The sequence below is a fragment of the Xiphias gladius genome, chromosome 10 (genome assembly GCF_016859285.1).
Source record: "Xiphias gladius isolate SHS-SW01 ecotype Sanya breed wild chromosome 10, ASM1685928v1, whole genome shotgun sequence".
Taxonomy (NCBI): Eukaryota; Metazoa; Chordata; class Actinopteri; order Istiophoriformes; family Xiphiidae; genus Xiphias; species Xiphias gladius.
Window position 1 is genome coordinate 11,339,353 of NC_053409.1, and position 24,648 is coordinate 11,364,000.

General features: G+C 42.3%; 1 protein-coding gene across 1 annotated transcript in view; it reads left to right on the forward strand.

The window, feature by feature from the left end:
- LOC120795452 (ryanodine receptor 3-like) overlaps positions 1–24,648 on the forward strand; it is a 108,483-nt gene that overhangs the window by 27,208 nt on the left and 56,627 nt on the right. The window contains exons 4-21 of the mRNA XM_040137394.1: positions 3,372–3,446; positions 3,649–3,727; positions 4,560–4,672; positions 5,966–6,065; positions 6,658–6,751; positions 7,609–7,683; positions 8,281–8,437; positions 9,082–9,246; positions 9,709–9,830; positions 10,719–10,899; positions 11,882–12,017; positions 13,342–13,437; positions 13,753–13,871; positions 18,205–18,338; positions 19,717–19,958; positions 20,256–20,448; positions 22,921–23,137; positions 23,235–23,339. Coding sequence (XP_039993328.1) covers positions 3,372–3,446; positions 3,649–3,727; positions 4,560–4,672; positions 5,966–6,065; positions 6,658–6,751; positions 7,609–7,683; positions 8,281–8,437; positions 9,082–9,246; positions 9,709–9,830; positions 10,719–10,899; positions 11,882–12,017; positions 13,342–13,437; positions 13,753–13,871; positions 18,205–18,338; positions 19,717–19,958; positions 20,256–20,448; positions 22,921–23,137; positions 23,235–23,339 — 2,403 coding nt within the window. The remainder of the gene's footprint in view (positions 1–3,371; positions 3,447–3,648; positions 3,728–4,559; positions 4,673–5,965; positions 6,066–6,657; positions 6,752–7,608; positions 7,684–8,280; positions 8,438–9,081; positions 9,247–9,708; positions 9,831–10,718; positions 10,900–11,881; positions 12,018–13,341; positions 13,438–13,752; positions 13,872–18,204; positions 18,339–19,716; positions 19,959–20,255; positions 20,449–22,920; positions 23,138–23,234; positions 23,340–24,648) is intronic.

The following is a 24,648-nucleotide window of genomic DNA, read 5'->3' on the forward strand; positions in this document are numbered from 1 at the left end:
CATTATGTTAATAGAAAATGTATTCCGGTTGGCATTGTGTTTTCTTTAAAACATATTTGCTGTTGCAGATTAGTTTGATATAAAAACGTACTTTCTAGGAGAAAGGGTTGGCTCTGTAAATCACGTCCTCTGTTCTCCTTTGAGAAACCAAAAGGGAGAAATCTATATGTTTTTGGTTTCATTATGGTGCCCCCGGTTTTTGCATTAAGATTGTTGGTATACTCTCAGTTCTTCGTCCATGTAGACGGAGAACTTGCATACAGCCAATCACATCGCTTCATTTTGAGCGATATTTGCATAAAGCAGAAACATCACCCTTCTATCGTAGACAGACGGTCACACTCAGGCAGACAGCAGCCGGCCTCACAACACAGGAGGCACAGACTCCACACAGGCACAGTGTTCTGCTAACCTCAGTTTTTCAGGCTAGCTGCATAGCTGGTCAGCTGCAGCACATTAAACGGCATTAAAACATGTCACTTAGGTCGGCTTAGACCTAGTCTTGTTTATGTGGTCCTTACTCCTCAGTTAACACTGCTAACAACACACTGTCTTCCCATTACTTGTGAGCTACAGCGCAGTATTGCTTACTTTAGCCTCTTTTAAACAGAGATCGCACTATATTGCTGTTAAGAAGACCCCTCATTATCCCAGGTTTGCTTTTTTACACTGAACCAAACAAAGCCGACATAATGCCACTCCCATGTGTGCTTTGAGATAGCATGCCGGCATTCTGGAGTCAGAGGCGTGATGTGTAAGACAACAGCGTCCACGTCTGTCCCGCCACACCGGCTCTCCCTTTTACATAGACGACGATTCGGTTCCACCTCCGCTGTTCGTACCTTTTATGCCGATTGGCGAGGCATAAAAAAGCCACAACATTCCCACCTTGAACCGGCTGTATAAAAGGGGCTTTTTTTCTCTCGTTCCTCTGCCAAAGCTCAGCCTGCCAGCTGCTTTCAGTCAAACACAGACACAGACATGCCCTTTCAGTGGCTGAGAGGAAAGGGCCATTTCTGATATTTCCCCAGAAACCCTTTTTCTTCCTTTTAGTAATAAAAGCAGTACATTTAAAAAAAAAATGTGATTTCGGTTAGACTATCAATTGTTGGGTTTCATACATTCTACAGTTGGAAGATTTACTCATCTCATAAACTTTTTTCTTAACCTTTCACATCTTTTCTGCCTTTGTAGCAAATACCTCAGACACTTTTAGATGGCTTGGATTGGCCATTTTAACTGTGTTACTTAAGTGCATTCTCACCACTCACGTTTATCTGTTTTCGATATTATTTACCTATTCGTCATTCTTTGCCTGCGCTGAAATGTCACTGGAGGAAGCACCATTAAAGGGGAAATGGAGGTTGAATATGTCTCGGCTGAGTCTCTGAAATCAATACGTCTTTGAACAGATGGGCTTATCGATAGACAGTGGCTTGAGCAAATGGGTAGTTCAAGCTGTTTTAGCCAGAAGGCACAGATACACAGGGAGGACCTGTAAAGACAACACACTACTAAGAGCTAGTGTAAATTCCAACCCCCATTTAGCAGTGTCCGCCAGTGACCACTCTATGCGAATTGGTCTTCATCTCATCCAAAATGCGCTGACCCGTTTGATTTGGGGGTCGTTGGTCAAAAGGACAAATGAGGAGATCAGTCAGTCAAAGAGACAGAGCTGCTCCGACGACCCCTGGCGTGCGGGCGTGGGTCTCTGCTGTCAACGCAACCTCTTTTTCCTTTAGCTTGCTGTTAGCTTGTGGCTCTTCGCATGGATTTTTATTGAGAGAAACTGCAACACTGCAGCCACGGACACATGTAACCTGCTGCAGGGCTCACACACCAGGAGGCTGCATCCGGCTAAATGTCATGTCTTTAAATTGCTATGAAGATGTCACTTGTGGTCAACGGCTGGACCAGTGATAATGTTCATAGCATGTTTCTTCTCTTATACCTCTTTGATCCAATGGTCTTTTCCTTTATTGTTCAATGAGCCTAGGGTAATACTGTTTACAGTATTACAGTATTAGAATCATGGAGTATTGAATTTTTGCTGCAAATTGTCTCCACATGTAGAAGATTCTTTTTCCCACCGATATGAGCCACAATTACTCTCACTGTTCTCACTCTATCTGTGTAACGCACTGCCCAGCCACGGGGTAAGGAAGTGAGCAGGAGACTTGGGTTTATTGGTTGAGGTGATTGCAGCTGGATGTGCCTCACCGCATTAAGCTCAGTACCTCAGCCAGCATATACTGTAGCCAACAGCAGAGAAGAAGCCTGGAAGCTGGTGCTGCAGTGTGCACGACACAACTGCATCAAATCACAGGCCAGCTATTGTCCCAGTAGCCAACCGCGGGGGGATATGAGAGAGAAAGAGAAAAAAGAGAGACAGTGAAACAGAACGAAAGAGAGGCTGTGCATGGTAGGGTGTTTTCTTGAAACACTGCCATGATTTTGACTATAATGTTTTAAAGACCTACAGAATGGACATAGCTTTGTTAGATACATATCATGAATGTCCTGCAGAGCTTGTAGTTTCAGATTAATGTGACATTTTTATGGTTAAACTTGGCTGTTTGGCATTGTTTCAGAAATGATTTCTGGATCTTGTGCCAGTAGCGTTGCTTTGAAAAATGTTAAAAAAATGTCCGTCAACTTGTTTTCCTTAATCCCTGTCAAAAAATGACTTCTTGAAAATCATGTGTGCCCCTAGACGTTTAATCATTTTTACCAAAGATTAAAATAAGACAGAGGCAGGCAGAGAGGCTAAGGAGAAAGAAGAACAGCTCTTTCTGAATAATGACATTCTTTCTTACCTTAATGCTTCCTAGAGGCTCATAAGGAAGGTGAGTAACATGGGAGTTGCTTGCCGAAGGAAAACAACAAAAACTCCTCTTTATCCCCTTTGCATCTCTACCAGTAGAGAGATCATTTGATCCCCTCCTGCATCTTAACCCAACCCCATAAGCGGTGGAGTCATTCCCTGCTAATGTTGACATTGCATTGGAGACTGACAGTAGTTGTGCATCCTTCCCACATTCCTGTAGTCGGAGTGCTGGAAAGATGACCCCGTATCCTGTTTCGCTCAAGGATACAGGAGCCAGAAACACCATCTCCTGTGGCAAGTCAGATTGCATGTCTTCATTGGCGAGATGGGTTCTCTAACCCACCCCAGGAGATATGTGCCCCCGAGCTTGAGGTCATCATGGTCGGCGAGGAGGTCCTCGCTGAGGTCAACATTGAGTGCCAGAGGTCGGGTGTATATTGAAGTGGTTGGAGGTGCACCACTGGGGCTTCTTCTGTCAGGAGCCTGAGCTGATATGTATTTGTGTGCATGTGTGTGTTTTTGTGCGTGTGAATGATCCCTCTAGGCAGCGCAGAGCGGCGGACACAAGACTCTTCTGTACGGACACGCCATCCTCCTGCGGCACTCCTTTAGCTCTATGGTAAGAGATTGCAAACATCAGTGTATCCGCCCTTAAAAAAAAAAATTCAAAAAGGAATACCGCACTAGCTGGATTTAAACATCATTAGTAATAAAAGTATATCACAGTCACATGAACAGCAGCATGTGAGCAAGGTCACCTGCAGAGGAGAGTGTGTGTACCAGCTCTGTCTCATGCGGTTTGATGTGTGTGTTGACCACAGTACCTGGCCTGTTTGAAGACATCAAGGTCACAGACAGATAAGCTTTCCTTTGATGTCGGCCTGCAGGAAGACTCAACAGGTAAAAGAAGAGCTCTGGTACAGTTTGCTTTTATCCTCCTCTTTTCTCTCTTTCATTCACTCTGCCTCTGTCTCTCTTTGTCTGTCTCTGTCTTTGTTCCTCTGTGTCTCTGTCTGGTTCTTCCCCTGTGTCTGTCTCTCTTCATCTCTCTACCTGCATCTTATTTGTTCACGATTTTTTTTTCACCGTATGTCTTTTCAGCCTCACTGTTAATATTCCCAGTGGAGCACTGTAGACGTACAGTCTGGTTCCTTTGTCAGTGCTGATTACATCTCTGCAGCTCATTTGATAGTCTTGTTGGGTATCCTGAAACCTGGATCCACTTCTTATTTGAATTTTTTTTTTATTTCATGCCTTGCAGAAGATTAGCAGTCACCTCAATGGCGCATCCACGTTAGTCCAAGCTCTCATTTCAGCCCACTATGGCCTTATTACGTTATTAGTAATAGCAGATGGGAGGCTGTGGCTCAGGAGGTACAGCGGGTCGTCCACTAACCAAAAGGTTGGTGGTTTGATCGCCGGCTCCTCGGCGCCGAATGTCGAAGTGTCCTTGGGCAATATACTGAACCCAAAATTGCCTCCGATGTATCATCGGTGTGTGAATGTGTTTGAGTGTGTATAATAAAAGCGCTGCATGAATGCATATCTGAATGGGTGAATGTGGCAGCAGTGCACAAGTGCTTTGAGTGGTTGATAAGACTAGAAAAGTGCAATATAAGTGCAGTCCATTTACCATTTGGGCAGTGACAGTGGGGTGTTCTCACAATTAGTTCATTTATATCAGAATATGGAGACAGCATATATACGTGTTTGTGTTTCTGTGTACCATTAGGTGAGGCCTGCTGGTGGACGATCCACCCAGCCTCCAAACAGAGATCAGAGGGAGAGAAAGTGCGCATCGGCGATGACCTCATCCTCGTCAGTGTGTCCTCAGAGCGATACCTTGTAAGTTTATTGTTTGCCATTTGATCCTTGACGCTGCAGCTAGTGTGTGTGTTTGCATAATGTAGAGGTCTTAGTAGGAGAGCATCAACTCTGCTTCCCCTGATGTGACAAAATTTCAGATTATCCCAAATCCTATTACCGCATACTGCACTCTCCCCATGACCTCTCCCCTGCAGGAGTCTCAACGTCAAAAGCAGCAGTGGTTTCCCTCCGAATGACTGCGAGACTGCTAACAATAACACTGAGCAAAATTTGATCTGCACTGGAAATGTTTGGGTCGGATTAGGATTTTTTTAGACTGCTGCCAGAGCCATTTCAAATCAACTTCTCCTGTTATCATGCTCGTCACATTCCCACTTCCTGCTGCTGTTAACAGTAATTATGTACCTATTACACGTCTGAGCTGACCTTTTTTTTTTTTTGTAACTTTTAGACCATTCTGCCCTCTAAGCTTAGCATCACGGCAGTGTCCAATGTTAACCCCAGGAGACATGTTCCCTGTGATCCATGAAGTTGGTGACAGCAGCCAGGCAGTGTTTAGCCCCCCCATGGCGGAAGGGGCATGGCCAGATGAACACTATTGCTTTACATTCACCAATGTCAATCTGGTAGTCTGTCCCACCCACACAGTTGCAATGTGGGGACGGGCAGCACTTAAGGGCTGCAGAGAGACTCCGGGGAGCGAGGATGATCAGGACACAGCTGCCACAAAATATTTTTATTTTTTTATTTATTTTTTGACAGAGTCTGACACACAAACACTGTGGATAACACACCAATGCACACGCATACACACATGCACAGCATTACGGCCCCCAAGACAGTATAATTCCCTAAACACTCAAAGCATCTGTCAGTCAGTTTTATGGTTCCCTCAACACTCAAAGACAAACTGGAGTTTTCCTCTGGATCAGTGATCACGGAGTGTGTCAAACTTTAGCTGAACCCTGCTGGAGAAGTCACTTTTCATGTTGAATCAACTATGTCGATCTGTCCGTAGAACCCACATTTAGTTGTTGTCACATTATTGTCAAGACTGTCAGCTAAAAAAAATCTCTTATAGCCTTATTGTGACAGGTTCGTGGTTATAAATCATTTTATCCTGTCAATCAACAGCTTTAATGATCAAAAGTAAAATACTGCAGTAAAATTTCTCATAAAATCAATTTAAATTCTCCATCTTTGCCTAATAACAGTTTTTGAGAGTTAGGTCTCAAAGACTATGTACTATCACTTGTATGGATATACACAAATAAGTTAATGGTGCATGTAATCTTTCCTTGTGTCCCGCAGCACTTATCCATCTCCAATGGCAATATCCAGGTGGATGCTTCCTTCATGCAAACCCTGTGGAACGTCCATCCCATCTGCTCTGGTAGCAACATAGAGGAAGGTACAGACTTCACACAATTTCTTCACAAATTTCTCTGTGATTAAACACTGTTTTTTCAAGTTTGAAAATTTCATAAATCAAAAGAAAAAAGGCATGTGAATTAGCAAATAAGTCTTAAGATGGGTTTGAGTTTCTACTAATTATTCAAGGAAAAGCCCCCAAAGATTCAAAACACTTCTCTTACATTCATTTAATGGCCTCAGAATTAAATTAATGTATTTCTTTCATTCATATAATAAAAAACAACCCATTTAGTTGTTTTTTGAAGCATGGATCTGATTATTTCCAGTCTAAAAGCTTATATTTTTGCAGCTTTGACCATGCCCAGCATTAATGATTTTTGGCGGATATATGGGAAGCACTTTGTTGGAATTGGATCTGGATTTCTTTCTTGAGTCTTTTAGAAACTAACTTAAATGTAAAAGTGCTCCCTAAATTTGTAACCCACTTCTGTGATCAAGATAGTCCTACTTTCCAGACTTCATCTCTGAGATGACAAGTATTCCCACTGGAGGCAAAAGCAACAGCAAAACAGGAAATTACATGTCTAGAGTCACCATATCTAAGTCCTTTGTCCTTCCTCTACCAATAGGCTACCTGCTGGGTGGTCATGTGATGCGGCTGTTCCATGGACATGACGAGGTAGTGACCATCCCAGGATCAGACCAAAGCGAAGAGCAGCAGAGGTGCGATACAGAGCAAACTAGATTACACTGCAGCAATGGGGTCACACATTAGTGAACATAGCACAAGAGAAGCTAACTGACCTGTGAGTCACCCATGGTGCCTCAGCTTCCACCTCGCTTCATGAAAATGCCTGCAACCAGCGTGAAACCTGGCTCTCCAGGGAGCCAAAATGGTGGCTGTGTTATTTTTATCTGCAGTATCGCTGCTTAGTGCCAACGCAGATAAGGTAGGCCGCAGAAAAATGGCACATTGGGCTTGAAGTGGGTCAAAACAGTGGGCAAGGTCCATACGCACTCAGACAGGTGCCAGGAGATGTACGTACACACACACACACACACACAAACACACACACACACACACAGAGTGTCTATTTTTAGAACAGGGCACGGCAAGTAGGGGGGTGGGATTAGATATTAATTTCAAGCTTTGGCTTTTTCTCCTAGTGTTGCCCTTGAAATTCAACAGGAGCATGCTTTTTAGAGGTCCTAGATTTTTCTGGGGCAGATCAAACACTCTCCTGACTGTCAGAAGGGAAGATGATGAGCGACTTCTTTTATCTTTGGACCCAGTCACCCATATCACTGATAGACAGTGTAGCTACGAGTTATCAGGACGCACATGTCTCTGTTTGAAGGATGCGATGCCTTAGTCTGCAGAGTAAATACAGCCCTTCCTTCGGTGTGTGTCTACGTGTCTGAGTTGAACATCCTCCCAGTGAATATCAGCGTGACAAATGAGAGTAAACAAGTGGTGTTCTTCTAAGCCAGGATGAATGACCTTGACAGTATCAGTGGTGGCTAGATGTTTAAAGCATCCACAGACAGACCACCCACTCATGTTCCTGTGGCATCCCCAGGATAGTCAACTATGAGACGGGTAAAGCCGGTGCCAAGGCCAGGTCCTTGTGGAGACTGGAGCCGCTAAGAATCAGGTGGGCTGTGTTTCACGTGATCTGTTATCTATTCTCTTCCTTTCTACCTCTCACTTCATATTTTATTTTATTATTTTCATTTCCATCATCCTCCTTTTTTCCATTTCACCTTTTTCTTTCTGTCTCCACAATCTTTTTTTGCTCTGTAGACCCATTTGTCCTTTTCTTTCTCTCCCCACCTATGATTTAATGCTGCACTGTGGCCTCTCTGTCCTCTTTTTCCTTCTATCCCCCTCCCTCTTTCTCTTTCATTCTGTCCCTCTCCTGGTCTCGTTCAAGTCTTTGTTCCTGGCTTTTTTACAGCCTCACAGTGATGCAGCCTTTCCTTTTGCCATTTCGCTTCTTGTGTAAAATATGATATTTGTCACATTTTGAATTTCTTGAACAGACACAAAGACAAATGATTAATTAGAGAAATCTTTCAGCTATTTGTTAATTACTATACCAAATGGAATGATAGATAATTAACAGCTGGCAGCAATGTTTAGATCAACTAATTAGCAGATAATAGGCTTCCAGGGCTTATGAAATACAACTTTTTCTCCTTGTATGTTTACACGTGTACTTAATTTTAATATGTGGCCGTGACCTTGACAGCTGGAGTGGGAGCCACATTCGCTGGGGCCAGCCTTTCCGGCTGCGGCACCTGACCACCGGTCACTACCTGGCCCTGACTGAGGACAGGGGGTTGGTGCTGCAAGACCGGGAGAGGTCCGACACTGTCGCCACAGCCTTCTGCTTCAGAGCCTCTAAGGCAAGGACACAGTGATACAAGGGCACAAACACACATAAAGATGAATGTACTTGACTCCCTGCTGTTCCTCAAGGTGTCCTGTCACACGGGATCAACCGCACACTTCCTCATTAAACTCCACTGAGAAGGTGTTACAAAGGATCTCCTCCGAACCTTTACAAATCAACCGCCCACTGTCCTTGGACTGGAAAATCACCATTTTTTTTCAAGGACAATGAAAACTCTGAGAATTTTTGGACTGATGAAAGCTGTGTCATAGAGGTTAATTTAGCTGAACTTACCGACTCTGACCTAACCAACCATTTAGCCATACTCTGTGCAAAGGAGTTTTCTAGATATGGCCAGTGATTGTGAGCCAATTAGTGACCCTCCCAATGTGGATTTAAAGCATATATTATAGAATATAAGTGAAGTCATTTATCATTTGACTCTTCGTGTCGATTTTGGGTTGCAGTGATCCTAATAGCAGAACTAAAACCATCACTTTGATGGATAGAGCCATAAACAGCAGATGCAGTTGACATTTGGGTTTTGGTTTGATTTAGAACAAATCCACATGCAGTATCTCTCTATTTAGACGTGATTGTATTGTATTCGTGCGCACAGACAGCTTTGACATGTTCATTTTGTCCTCCCCTGTGCAGGAGAAGCTGGAGCAGAGCCCCAAGCGGGACATCGAGGGCATGGGGGTGGCAGAGATTAAATACGGGGACTCGCTCTGCTTCATCACGCATGTGGCCACGGGACTCTGGCTCTCCTATCAGGCACCTGATGTCAAATCTGCTCGTCTGGGTCCCCTCAAGAGACGAGTAAGCAGAGGCAAAAACAAGCACACACCGCTCTGTCTTCAACTTAGAATGCAAAGCGCACGCAAAAACAAACACAATTAAAAAACCAATGAGATTCCTTGGAGCCGATTATCATTTTCGTGGTAATGAGTTGATTGAGTTAATATGATTGTCTATTAGTTCGAATGTCTACCTCGACTAAAAACTAACCTCATCCCTTGGCTACTGTGGCAGAAGTGATAGAGGTGTGCGCACAATAAGGTGCGTGACAATGTGTCCGCCATGTAAACACAGCCAGATAGCCTGTAGTGTCAGCACCTGTGTTCCAGACATTGGGGCTCAGTGCTGGCTGAGGACGACTGGAGACTTTCTGTCCATTAAATGGTTTCCTCTTCCCTTTTTTATCCTTCCCCCCCTTTTCCCAATATCGTCCCATAGCAGTGTCTCACATTATTTTCTCTCTCTCTGTCATGCCCTCTCAAGGCATGCCTACACACTGAAGGTCACATGGATGACGGGTTGACCCTGCAGCGCTGTCAACACGAAGAGTCCCGCGCCGCACGCATCATCCGCAACACCACACTACTCTTTAACCGATTCATCAGGTATGTTGAAAAAAAACAACAAAACGCTGCTAAATTCCTCACTGGTGCACACAGTGACGTGATCTCACAAATTGCCCAATAAAACCACATTACAGTCCACATTTTTCTTGGGCCACTTTATTAGGGCAATAAAGTGTCCTGTCACTGGTGCAAGTTACGTAGGTAGCACACTGATGATGGTACAGCATAATTAATACAGATGATAAAACAAAGAGGCGCCAACGTCACCACATCACCACTATAGTTGAGGTATAAAAACCAGGTATCTAAAAGCCCCACACACTCTCAAACAGTCCATACAATCGTGAGCACACCATTTGGAGAGTTAAGCTCTGGACCTATGAATTTTGACTGAGTGGGGTGCCAGAGCCCCAGACAGCTCACTCAGTGGTCCAGTCATGTGTTTCCAAATGGAAAACACTGCAGCAGTGTCATGGCTACGCACAGCCAGTGGGTGCAAGTGGATGTTTCCAGTACCCTTATTTGTTATCAAATGGCCTGCTGTCCCCTGGGTTGGGTTCAGGGGCACTCATAGCGGGAACAATTTGAGAGTCTGTCAGCCTCCCCTGCGGCTGTGACACATACATCTCCCCAAACCCCTCCCACGCGAACGACAGGAGCTATTTTTAGCAGGCCAAGCGGAAATCAGCATTTCAGCCCGGATAACCCTGGGCTAAACATTGTGTTAGTCATCACAGCCTCTCATCAAGTCTGCTCAGCCTCCCATTAGAGTGTATTTACCAGAAGTTAAATGCAATTGTGATGAATGGGAGCATTTTGAAAAATATACATGATCACAAATGTCAGTGGGGACTGCTGTCATGTCTGAATGAGAGGTTTTCTTGTGAATTTTGATGTTTCTGCGCTCTGTCTGTCTCCCCCTCCCAGAGACCTGGACTGTCTGGGTGTTAAGAATAGGGCACTGGTCGCACTGCCTGTCGAGGAGGTGCTCCAAACTCTCAATGACCTCATCACCTATTTCCAGCTCCCTGACTCTGAGCTGGAGCATGAAGAGAGGCAGATCAAGCTGCGCTCACTCAAGAACCGACAGAACCTATTCAAACAGGAGGTGAGTTTCACCGTCCAGTAAGGTGTGGCAAACTATCAGTCCATGAAATATCAATTACTAATACCATGAGCTGTTCTGCAGTGCAGCAAACTATTAAAAACCTGGAGTGACGGGCTGTGATTGAGGCAAATTTGGTAGGCGACTGCACATATGAGTGAGCCAAGAGCAGCGGCGAAGTTGCAGAAGTGAAAGGCTAAAGCAATTGTATTTCAATGCCATCTTGTATTTGGAGGTATTGTATTTGTAGGTGTCAGCAGTTTTGGTGTTATAAGTTTTCCCCAGGCTGGCACAAGTGCACTGAAGCTTTCTGCTAAGCCTCTAGGACCTAAATTGCTTTCATCAATTATGAAATGTCAGTTGCCTTACTGAAAGGGGGCCTATGATGTCAACTATCCAAACTCTTAACTCTAACAGGCTACAACAATGTGTCACCATACCCTCCAGCCAAAATACAGGAATGTGAATTAGCTTTACAAACGTTATCATCAAATATGTTGGTTTTAATATCTGCAAATTATGCATATTTCATCAATTCATCGTTAATCTTATTTACCTACCTTTCTATGTTAATATACCAATATAGCACATCTCTCTCCCACCCCAAATATATTACATTTAGAAGGTCAATTTGTCATTGCAGACAGCTGACTCATTTTTCCTGACATTATAAATCATCAGCAATTTCCATTTTGTCTTTTTACGCCCTCGATTTAGCATATCTGATCTCTATAGATATTTCTCTGTAGTATAAAACACCATGACAGAGCCACCAAATGGGACAGGAGATAGCCATTGGGCTGCATTCAGGATGGCCAACTAATTTAATACTGCAGAAAAAAATTTCACCAAATTACACTCTCATGTGTAATGACAGCTTGTTATTGATATCAGATGTATTTCAATATTTAAAATGCATATATTCAATATGTTCTTTTCTGTGGATATGCTATAATTATACGTTGGATTATTGTGTATTTCCAAGGGCATGCTGACTCTGGTGTCCAACTGTATCGACCGTCTGAACGTGTACAACAGTGCGGCCCACTTTGGGGAGTGCGCCGGGTTCGAGGCCGGAGCAGCCTGGAAAGACATTCTGAACCTGCTGTACGAGCTGCTGGGTAAGAAGCTCGTCTACTACACACACATGCTGGAGGCATGTACGTACACACACACTTAAAAACATTGCCTACTGTAATCAATCACAGGGATGAGAGTCGTCGTTTGAGGATAAAGTAGCTGCAAGTGCGGTGGTTCAGTGGTGATGAGGAACTGTGCTGACCGGGTATTTAACCAGCCATTTACAGACGCTTCAGACCGTATTCTGTGGCTGCCAGAGTTCAAACAGCCTAACAAATACACAGAGACACACAACATACATGCACTACCTACACAAATTCTCTCATTGTTGGGGAAAGACTTGGTGGCATGTGGCCCGCTGCACACAAAAGAGCTTTCTAGTTTATGTGATGTGCTTCCAGGGCATCAGCCCAAAAGATCAGTCGTCGCACACCCAGACACACAAATACACACACAAAAAATTGGATGTCCCCAATTGGCCAGATGGCTTTTTGGCCACTGAATGTCAATTCTCATCACTGTCTATGCTGTTTTCTCTTTTGTTTACTTGTTCTTGCTGTGCTCTTTATGTTCTTATAGCCCAAATTCATCAGTCCCGGCTTTTTAAGCTTGTTTTAACTGCTTGCACGGAAAAATCCATATATATTTTTTGCTCTCCCTCTCTGTCTGAAAATCCCGCTGTCCTTTGTCTGATGAATACAATGTTTGGCTATCATTTCCTTCACGTGTGATTACATAAAAGATGCATTTCTGTAAATAGTAAGTAGGTGGGATTTTCTCCCTGTCATGGTCTGGATATGTCACATTCTCCAGAGAATCTGGAAAAGCCTTATGTAAAGTTTATCTTTCATCCTGCCTTGCTGAAGCTCCTCTGCCCTCCAAGTGTGTCCTTCACACTCTTATTTACACTGATTTCACCTTCTGGCTCATATTAGAGTTCCAGCCACGTCTCTCTCTTCCCCCGTACCCTCCTCCACACACTTGCTCCGGTGCAGCGCTAAGTGGATTTGGGATGCCTCCCTCCTTTCTTCCCCGTCTGTGTTGGGTGACCCTGTCTTTTTTTGCTAGGACAAATGTGGGTGTGTCTGTCCACGTGTTTTAATGTCTTTTCTCTCCTTGTGTTGTTCCCTCTCTCCATCTTAGGCATCTTCCAAATTAATATGTATAGGGGTGTCAAAGCAGAACCTCTGCTTGGCTTTGGGTGGCAATTTAAGGTGTCCACCTTTAGGTGACATTGTTTTTGCTGTTGTGGAAGAAGTGAGATTTGACAGTGCACTGACGGAGATCCATCAAACCACTCTGACCAGAAACATTGTCATCTTTTCTACAAAATTTGAGTCATGCACACTTTCCTTTGCCCTGCAGCGGCGTTAATCCGAGGGAACAGGAACAACTGCACCCAGTTCTCCAACAACTTGGACTGGCTGGTGAACAAGCTGGAGAGACTGGAGTCTTCTTCAGGTATGCTCGTTATTATTCTCACACACTTATCCTCCAGTAATACAGCATTATGAGATACCCTGCATTTTCTCTGACTGAGACATCACAAAACTATAAAGTTCCCTTGATGCCAATCCAGTTCTGTTCAATAGGGACGTGAGTTTAAAAGATGTAAAAAGATGACAGTGCTTCCTTAAAAAATTATATAGTAAGGAATGTACCAGCAGGACTGAGTGGTCCCTGTTGATCTACAGGTATGTCTCTTTGACGAGTGTCCTCTGTTGTGTCTTTCTCCTCTGCGGGCGTTAACTAATTGATGAAATTGTGGCTGTGCAGGCATCCTGGAAGTTCTGCACTGCATCCTAATTGAGAGCCCCGAGGCCCTCAACATCATCCAGAGAGGACACATCAAGTCGATCATATCACTGCTCTACAAGCACGGACGCAACCACAAGGTGAGCAGCAAGTAGTGCTGCAACAGTCAAGTGCTAATGGGGGGTACTATCTCTGCTGTGATGGAAAATAATGACACATCTGGGCTCCATTTTTGTGGTTGAGCTAAGGAGAATGCCGTAATATGGAAGGCCACACTTGCAATTATTTCTTTAATGCCGTTATCTCAAGATCACAAATTAATTATTTCATATCTTCAGATAACAAAGCTCGTTTTTCTCATGAGAACAGGTTAATTTATCTCGTTATCTCAAGAAAACAAGCTTTGTTATCTCGACATAGCGAAATTATTAATCCGGGTCTTAATTTGTGCCAGACCAGCGAGATTAGGACCGGCACCTATTTGGTTGGATCCGGCAACTCCTTTGTCACTATCTAAATCTGTAAGTAAATTTTGTGTGATAGTTATTGTTATCTGTTCTGTCACTCTTTTATTGCCCATTGAAGTTACTCGTAAATTGCTTGTTTGCCTATTTTGGAGGAGTGTTAAATCTGATTTTAAAAAAAAGAGAAAGAGATCTCAATCACGCAGGTCACAGTGACGCCTACTGTGATAGTACTTAAATGGAGCGGAGGAGATCGATAGACAGGAAGACAGAACATGTCACTTAGTTTTGTTTCTTGCTTTTCATGGTTGTAAATAGAACTTTTGGCCTTAATTCCATTTCCCCCCCGTTGTAGCAATCCACAGACAGAAGGGAAACGACAGGGAAGTGATGAGACTGTCAATGAGAGAGAGAGAGAGAGAGAGAGCCTCTCCATGCTGATTTTGAGCGATTATTGTGAGTGTAACAAAATAATGCTTTGTTTGTGATGACAGTTTTTGACTGTCTGTCTATCGATCTCCTCTGCTCCGTTTAAGTACTATCACAGCGCAGCAGGCCTCATTTTCTATCATGAGAAAATGAGCTTTGTAATCTCGAAATAACGGCGTCAAAAAATAATTGCCAGTACGTACTTCCTCTGCTTCCGTAGTACAAAGAACCCGAGTTGTAAATAAAGGTGAGCATTAGTTCAGTGTATTGGTGGAAAGAAACCACATAATGAAGATACAGTACTATAGTTGGAAACAGCAAATTAGGATAAGATAATAAAAAAACAAATATATTTGTAAGAAATACGCTTATTGTCTTTCTTGCTGACAGTCAGACAAGAAGATCTATGCCACAGACACATCTGTAAGGTAAATATGTAGCTGGAGCCTGCGGCCGGTTAGTTTAGCTTAGGATAAAGATTTAAAGACTGGAAAGAGCAGTAAACTAAGCTTGCTCTGTCCAAAGGTAACACTATCTGCCAACCAGCACCTATATCTTGGTCAGGACCAGTGTCTTCCAGGAGTCTCAGCTGGTTGCCTAGCAACTGTATATTAGTCTGGTACATTACCCACAGTTAAATGGTTAGTAGTGGTTGATACACTTTGGTGTTTATTCAGATTAAACAAATGGCATATAAAGTGTTAATTAGTGAGCTTTAGATGTGCTGGTAGGACGATTTTGTTGCATAATTTCAACAGAGCCAAGTTAGCTGTTTCCCTGTGCTTCCAGTCTTTATGTTAAGCTAAGATAACATGGTGCTTTGCTATGCAAAATAGACACACAAGAAAAAAAGGAGAACAAAGAACTGCAAAAACAAAGACTAAGCCAGGCCCTTTTCTGCCCACCTGTGGAAAAAAGCATCGGTTTGACCTGGTATGAAATTACAATTATTACACGATGGACATGTATCGAGGTATCCGTGACATCCAGCGCCCTCTTGATTTGTCTGAGAATCCTAAATGAGGTATTCAGGATAAAACCTTTTATCATTCCTCTCAGTCAGGTTTTGAAGATATAATAGCTGACAATGTTGATTTTGTCAAATCTACAGACTTTTGGGCCTCAGTTACAAGCCACTTCAGGGATACAACAATCACGTCTACAACAAGGAGCCCAGATGCCAAAAAATCACAGCTCTTTCATTGCAAGCCCAATAACAATGACAAAACACTGGAAGCCCCACACTGCCCCTACTCTCTGGGTTTTTGTAGCAGCAATTTCGTGGGCTTTATATGCCCAAATAAAGGGCATGATTATGGAGTCTAAAGTCTTAAAAAAAAGAGGATTCAAGAAATATGGGTAGATTTTGAATTTTGACTTTTGTATTTAGGGAGTACAACCAAGTTTATCATATTTACCCGACCTATCAGGTAGAGTGGATAGGAGTTTCCGTTGTCCAATATATTTTTGGAGCGTTACAGAGTTTTCAAGGCAGTTGAGCTTACATAAATGCTTTCAATTACTAGAAATTTTTAGCCCCAGATAAGATTTTAAAGGGCAGAGTGTCAAGATAACTTGAGTTTGAATCATCTGTAAGAGGTATCAAAAGACTTTTGCACCAACTAATCGAGAGAACTGGCAGTTTGCCAAAGTTTTTTATCTGATGTAAGAGAGGGGTGAGAGAAGTCTGGATATTGGAGATAGTTAGGATCAGTTCACCTGTGCATAGACCAATAAGGGATTTAGTAGCACCTAGCATTATTCCTGTTATTAGTGGATCCTGATAGGAAAATTGCCAGAGGCTCAAGCCCTAAGTTGAAGAGCATTGGTAAAAGGCAGCATCCCTGCTTGGTCCTTCAAGTAATGGAAACTGAATGGATTTATTACAATTGGTTAAGAGATCAGATCTTGGAAATGCATAAAGCATAGTCAGCAGAGCCATGTATATCTCACCGAATCCAAAGTGTTTTTTCCATTCAACTTGATCGAAACTTTGCTGAGCTTCCCAGGAAATGACAGCAGAATCAGGTTTTTTTGGCCGAGAACATTAAATTTAACAGGCAGTGAACGTTTGAAAATTAATATCCTGAAGCCACTGGTTCCAGGGGTTTTTCCATTAGGAAAGGAATTTAGTGTGGATATGATCTCCTGAAGAGTGAAAGCAGTATCCAGTTCATTCCTGGCATGATGCTGAGAGTTGGCATTTTCACAGATTTAACAAAGTCTGCAATTTCTGAGTCTGTAGCTACGGACCTGGAGGAATACAACTGTGCATAATATTCCACAAACCTATCATTTATTTGTTTAGGATCTGTAACCATCTGCAATCCTACGGCTTGCCCTTTCAGACTGCAAACCTTTGAGATGTCGAGAAAGCATGGTTCAAAATGTCTCTGTCTTAGTTTCTTGTGCAGGTGAGCACAAGAGATATACTCACCTGCTTACTAAGAATGTGATTAAATTAGCATCTTAACTTCAATATTTCATCTAGAACATCGTGTGATCCAGACTCCCTTGAAGACCACATTGAGTACTGGAAGCTGAGACTGTATTTTGGTCAAGCTCTTGTCTTACATATCGTCCTTAGCTGCCATTAGGCTAGCACTGGTCGATGGTTTCCGAGGCTTATCTTCGTCCTCATTAGGTTTCAAGGTCGGAAAATACGATAAGCATACGCTGGTTTAACTCTGTGCTCAGACAAAAGATAAAAACTGTTGCAGCAGTTTAAATAAAGCAAATAAAATAAAAGTAAATAAGTGTATTTCCCCAAACCTCAAAGTGTTCCTTTATGATGCATGCTGAACCAATACCAATTACCAATAACTTGGATGTTGTCAGAAATTTTTAGTCAACTAAGAAAGCACACAACGAACACTGAAAGTGGATTCTGCCTGTTTATCATGAATCCAGTCATCTACAGTTCTTTCCTCATTAGACTCACCAAAGCGGTTCACTGGCTGCACATTCATTTCCATAACAGTTCCCTTTGGGCCTCTTTGTCACTGCTTCTTCTCTTTAGCTACTAATTTTTTGTGTTTATCTTCTACCAGCATACAAACTTACCTCCTTGACAGAAGCCTCCTGGGGTTTTGCTTGCATAACGTCCCCATCATGAATCAATCTGCTTAACAGTGAAATGAGATCATGAGCAGACAGTCAGCTGGCCTGGATCATAAATCAGCCTAAATGTATAATTTTGCCATGGAAGCAGGAGAAAGGGCCAGTGATAAAGTGAAGGTGCTCTGGCCTGTCACCCTTGGCTGAGCTTCCCAGCCCATTTAATTCTATGGCTTTGTTAACCTAACATCAAAGGGATATTATTGGACATGTTTTTGCCCCCAGTAAGCATCTCAGAGTAATTAGGCAGTGGTTGCATGAAAAGAGGCTGTCCCCATAGCAGCAACCTGTACAGTGATTCGGGACAAAGATAATTAGTAATTTCTTGAAAGGTATGGATTCGTATCCAGGGTTTAATAGGGAAAATTAGGTCAATGTGTAATCAGATATTTGGAGGGGGGGTGCTCTTCCTCTTGATATTATTGCTTATTTTCCTCCCTGGTGCCTTCACTTTCTTTTTCAGATTCTGGACGTGCTCTGCTCGCTGTGTGTGTGTAACGGCGTAGCTGTTAGAACCAATCAGAACCTTATCTGTGATCACTTGCTGCCCAAGAGAGATCTGCTGCTGCAAACCCAGCTGGTCAATGATGTCCAGAGGTTAGACAGCCAACCACACACCATACTTTCAACATTGTGCTCCTCTGATATTTACATTTTATTTATTTATTAACATTTCAAAATTGCTCTTGAAAAAAGCAGTTGTCAAAGTATAGAAGTAGAGTCTCTATTTGAAGAAATAACCATGTTATCAAGTTATTAAAGGACTAGTCTGTAGTTGGTTTACAAGGCAAGTTCTTAGTAACTACTAGCTACTTTCCAACCAGTGATTTACTATATTGGGTTGCAACATTAAAACTTAAGGAATGTTTTAGTCAGTAAAGACAGATCAAAAGCAACCAACAATATGAACAGAAACTCACTGTAGCACCACAAACTCCAAATATAATATCTAGCGGGTCAAGTGATATATTAAATGTATTTATTTCTTTAATATATGCTTTGTAAGTGTAGGGATTGTCTGATTTTAATATGCATACAAACAGAAATACGTGTGTTCCAGAGTTAGTAGGATTCATTAAATTAAGAACTAATGGGGAATATTTTTGTCAAATATTCCCAGTTTACATCATCATTAAACAGCATTTGTGTCAGGTCAAATGTGACGCCCATATTACTTCTTTTACCCTTCAGTCTAAAAGGGCCCTATATGAGCAAGCTAACATTAGCATGGTCATTTGGTTCAGTTAGCTATGCATCAGTTTTACCTGAGAAGTACTTATGTAAATATTTAGTAACAACCAATTTCGGTGTAAGAACTAGTTTGCATAATGCTAACCATTTCAATTTAGTGATGTGTAAATCAGCTACCGTTAGGCTAAGCTTGAATTTACGAACATCTGGTGCAACCAGCTGCAGAGCGCCAACCTTTTTATTCCGGCTGAGTGTACAATCGCCATTCCCACCTTTGGTCCATGTAATTGAGTGTACAAGGTACACATCTAAAACTACAAGTCAAGTGTGGACCGTGTACACTTAACAACATGGTCTTCAAATTGGAATGTGGGCAATGTACACTCAACCATGACATGATGGTACAGACAATGATGCACTGTATAGTGAGACTGCACTGGGCCTTTAAATCTCCTATTATCCTTCAACTTTTAGTCTTTGTACAATGAGAAAAAGCATTTTGGTGAGGGTGAGATAATTTTAACTCAGATTTTCTCTCATTGGATCGTTTTTTTTTTACACTAGTGAAGTAATATGCTTTACTCTGCCTTGTTTCAAAATACTTTTTAGAATCTTCCTGAACCAAATACATTAGAAGCAAATAGAATGATATTATCCTTAGGGCAGACTTTTTCATTAGTTTTAAGAAAAAATAACATATTACAAATGTATATGAGAATATCTGAGAATATCTTATATTGCTCTGAGGGACATCTAATGATTTTGTGTTTCACTTGATTGCCAGTATGAGACCAAACATCTTCCTGGGTGTGAGTGAGGGCTCAGCTCAGTATAAGAAGTGGTACTATGAGCTGATGATCGACCAGGTGGACCACTTTGTGACCAGTGAGCCCTCCCACCTGAGAGTGGGCTGGGCCAATGCTAAAGGATATGCTCCCTACCCTGGAGGAGGAGAGGGCTGGGGGGGGAATGGCGTTGGAGATGACCTCTACTCGTATGGTTTTGATGGACTCCACCTCTGGTCAGGTCAGTATGAGGAGGAAAATTCTATTTTTTTCTGTGTGTAGCGGAGATCATAATAAGCTAATGTATTAAAGATGAGTGGTAACCCAGGGCTGTGGCCAGGTTGTGTCTAGACAGAAATCAGTACCCTGCAGGGACGATCCCCCTGCCCAGAGTGTGTGTAACTGCGTACATATATATGTGTCCTCTGTGTATGTCTGTTTGTATGTGTGTGCAAGAGAGAGACGTGATCTGTGCCAGCATCACTCACTGGGTTATATTTCACATAATTCTGCGTGTGCGCGCGTGTGTCCTGAACAGGTCGTATCCCGCGGGCGGTTGCGTCCATGAACCAGCACATCCTGACCTCAGAGGATGTGGTTAGCTGTTGTCTGGACCTGGGAGCACCCAGCATCTCTTTCAGGATCAACGGGCAGCCCGTCCAGGGCATGTTTGAAAATTTCAACACAGACGGCCTCTTCTTCCCTGTCGTCAGCTTCTCTGCAGGGGTCAAGTGAGTGTTTATTTGTCACTCTTGTGTGTTGACTGAGACGAGCAGAACCTGAAAGGCCTCGATGATGAATGAGCTACACACATAAGAAGAGACAGATGAGACAGACAAGCAGAAGCCAAAAGAAATACATATATATATAAATATACACACACGCATATATTTTTATATACCAAACAAGCCTACAGTCACACAAACACTGCCTTAAAGTCCATCTAATCCTCCTACTCCTTCTGGTCCAAGTGCATCAATCCTCAAGGCCTTGAGATTGGACACAGGTAAAAAAGGCTGGATTCATATTCTTCTCCGTTGCCATGGTGACCACGGATAGTGTGATTGACAAGACTTTAAAATGGAATTTCAGGCTCCAGCAGTTTTCCCATGATCCATGATTCCATGATTGACTCTGGCTTTGTAGAGCAAAGCAGCATTTTGCATTAACAACTTTCACTCTTTGAAGCTCAGAGACACTTGACGCCAAGAGACTGGTCCGATTTCATTTGGTCGTGTAAGCTCTCAGAGAGTGAATTCATTTCTCACTGCCTGATGAAAATGAATTCTCAAAAAGTAATACCATACCTGATAGAGTGTGTGGAGTAGAAAGAGAAGTTTCGTCAGAGGTGTTAAAGCGACATGTCACTTTTTTCCCCCCAAACATTCTGAAAATGCCCTGGGTTCATCTTGTTTGCCTGTTTGGTGTTTGTTTTCATTTAGATGGGGATGGCGAAAGAAAAAAGGATTACAGCTGTGCATTGCTTTCCCCTCTTTGCTATCACTTTCACATCTTCTGTTCTACAAACTATTGCACGTTTAATAGCCTCATTGTTCTCCTGCAGTATATATGACTTACAGAATAGATTTTTATAAGCAGTGTGCATTACTCATCCACTGTAGGCAAAGCTTCAAGAGCTCTTGATTCTCCTAAAGAAGTGTGTCAAAGCTCTCTCCAACGATAGGTTTTTAAGTTTGGAGTCACAGATCCAGAGGTGAAAGATGGTGCTCAAGTGTCATTCTGCACTTCATTTCTCCTCTCACTTTATCCTCCTGCTTTGGTATTTCCACTTCCCTTGTACTGCAGTCCTTGTCACTGCTAAATCCACTGTTGGCATAGAAATATGAAGACAATTATATGCCTCCTACAATACCCATGGAATCACAAGAGGCTTGTTTTCACATGTCAAGAAACCAAGTAAGCACTTTACATAACCCTGAATTCTTGATGAGTAGCGTGCTCCAGTCGTGGTTTATTTTTGGGTAACATTATTTAACCGATGCCTAGACGACAGTAATTCACCCATCTTCACTCTCTCGGGGTTCACATGACACTCTTGACTCTACTCTTTTTTAACTGTTACACTCTCAACTGTCCCCATAAAACAACAACAGATAGCAACTAAGATTACCCTGAGGCAAGGGGGCATGAATGAGCCACTTAAATATTACACAGCAGCACCATGGATTATTCTTTGAATAATTAGATAGTAACTATGCTAAACCTCATTCTACAACAGTCCAAAATAACACAGTGGAAGTATCCCAACTAGACATATGTAATTTACACAGCTCAATTCCACAACATAAATTACTAGACGAAGATGTAATGTATAAAGGCTACTTTAATTGAATTGATTAATTGGTGAATAGGCAAAATCACATGCAAAATTACCCCATCATATTGGTCAAAAAAGATCTTGAAATAAACCTAAGATCTTAACAAGTATTACAATACCTTAAATACAGTCATTAGAGAAGTTTACTTTTGTAGCATGTCCATTCTGAGATTTACAATACATAGAACATGTTCATTCACATTGTTATTTGCTGCACTTTATTTACTTTACCCCACACAATTTTACTCAGTATCTTTTTCCTATCTGCCTGTATTTCACACGTCTCTTGGAATTTAGGATTTTCAGAGTTAACGCTCAGTATTTCATGTGGACAGTGCCACCTCATAACCACTTTTGTGTGGGCTTTGACACCTCCGAGCTTGTGCTCGAAACTGACCCAGTGAACAGGGTGGTCATCTCTGTGGAGATATAAATGTGCGAGAAAATGACAGCCACACATCTTCGCTGCTCAATAATTGAGGGCTGCAGTAAGAATGGGCCTGGTTGCGTCACCACTACTACTTGAGTAGCTATTTTGGGCCGCCTCAGGAGAGTCTCTTCACAGTGATGGCTTGAGACGTTTTTTCAGTCTCAGAGCTAAACTTGTCCCTGTTAGAGCAGAGGCTGGAACTGATTGAAGTGGATTAAGAGGAGGAAAAGTAGTTCCTTTTAGCCGCATGGTTGGTTTTCTTTTCATTCGCTGCTTCTTTCATTAATAGCTGTCTGATTATCACTTATGATTAAATATATCATTTATATTTACACACATTTCCCTCCCCCCATTAATTAACTTTTTTCCTCCTGCATTCTGTGTGTGTGGAATAATAGAGTAAGACAACAGATGACCAACATTTTATCTTGTCAGGGTGCGTTTCCTGTTGGGTGGTCGACATGGCGACTTTAAATTCCTGCCTCCATCAAGTTATGCTCCCTGTTATGAGGCTCTGCTGCCGAAAGAGAAGATGAAGGTGGAGCCAGTGAAAGAGTACAAGAGGGATGTGGACGGAGTCAGAGATCTGCTGGGCACCACCCAGTTCATGTCACAGGCCTCCTTCATCCCCACACCCGTTGAAACCAGCCAGGTAAGCTAACAGGAGTAGAGAAGAGTGGTGATTACTGACACGAACGCTTTGGTAACTTAACTTTTCGTTCGGATTCATACTTTACCTCTTTCCTCAGATTGTGATGCCACCTCATTTGGAGAAGGTTCGGGACAAGCTGGCTGAGAACATTCACGAATTGTGGGGCATGAATAAGATTGAGCTGGGCTGGTCATATGGCAAGGTGAGAAATATGCAGATTGTTCCTTTACTTATAACAAGATCATCACTCTGGATCGAAATGTAAAAAGCATAATCCATACATTTTGCCATGTTTGTGGAGAAATAAACATCACAAATACACATTTTCTAAACAAATTTAAGTTAAAAACCAGCTTGAAATGCATTAGTCGTTAGCAGTGTTAGAATTTAACCATCACAAAAGCCTGTACGTCATCTTGCTTTCTCTTTTATAATTTGCGGTTCACACCAAAAAGAGGGTAAGTGGAAAGAACACTCATTTTCCATGTTCAGTGCTTTTCATACCACTCATTTAGATGCTTCATTCCAGTTTGTTTGTAGGTAGCAGAGTCATTGTGTTTGTGTTTTAGTATACAGTAAGTCATGAATTACAAGGTATTGTTTCGCCCAAGGGGCAGAACAGGATGTTTTGGCAATTTCAGTGCGCGCAGCAATAGACCAAGAGGAAGGCCTGTATTTTAATTGTCTGCATTTAGTTTAGAAAGAAAAGTTAATGGGGTGTCATACCGATTTTTAAAGACGTAATCCTTCATCCAAATGTAAAACCAAAGACAGCCCACCTTCAAAATTCAAACCGCGAACTGTGTTTTTACATTTTTACATAAGTCTCAGGTCATATCTTTTCTGATGCGGCTGAAGCCATAAAAAATTAAATTCATTGGTTTTACGGAAGGCGTTATACCAGACTATTTCTTGGCTGGGCCCAGTAACTATCAGTCTGTGCGCTAACTACGGAGGTAGAGGCAGGAGACGGTCAGTTTATCTTAGCATAAAGACCAGAAGCAGAGGGAAACAGCTGGCCTGGCTCTTTCCAAAGTTCAAAAGTAAAGCCAGCAGACACTCCAGGGAACCAAAACTCCAGGAAGTTTCTGTTTATTTACAGATTAAAGAAACCGCATACAGAGGGTTTTTGTTTTTTTTTACTTTGGACAGAGCCAGGCTAGCTGTTTCTCCTGCTTTCGGTCTTTATGCTAAGCTAAGCTAACCATCTCCTGGCTCCAGCGCCGTATACTGTACTTAACGGACAGACATGAGGGACATAACTCTCGGTAAGAAAGCTAAGTAGTGTATTTCCCAATATAGTGCAATTTATATAGAGAAAAGTATTGATAATTTTTGTCTAGAAAAGACTCAGTGATGACTTTTCTTGGTTTATTGTATATTAGCTAAAGGATAATGCCAAAGCGACCTGATTTGCCCTTGGAGGAACAGATAACAACTCAAACAACAATATGAGCACAGCTCTTATGTCTATAATACAAACACACATATGAGAATCCTCCCACCCTCAC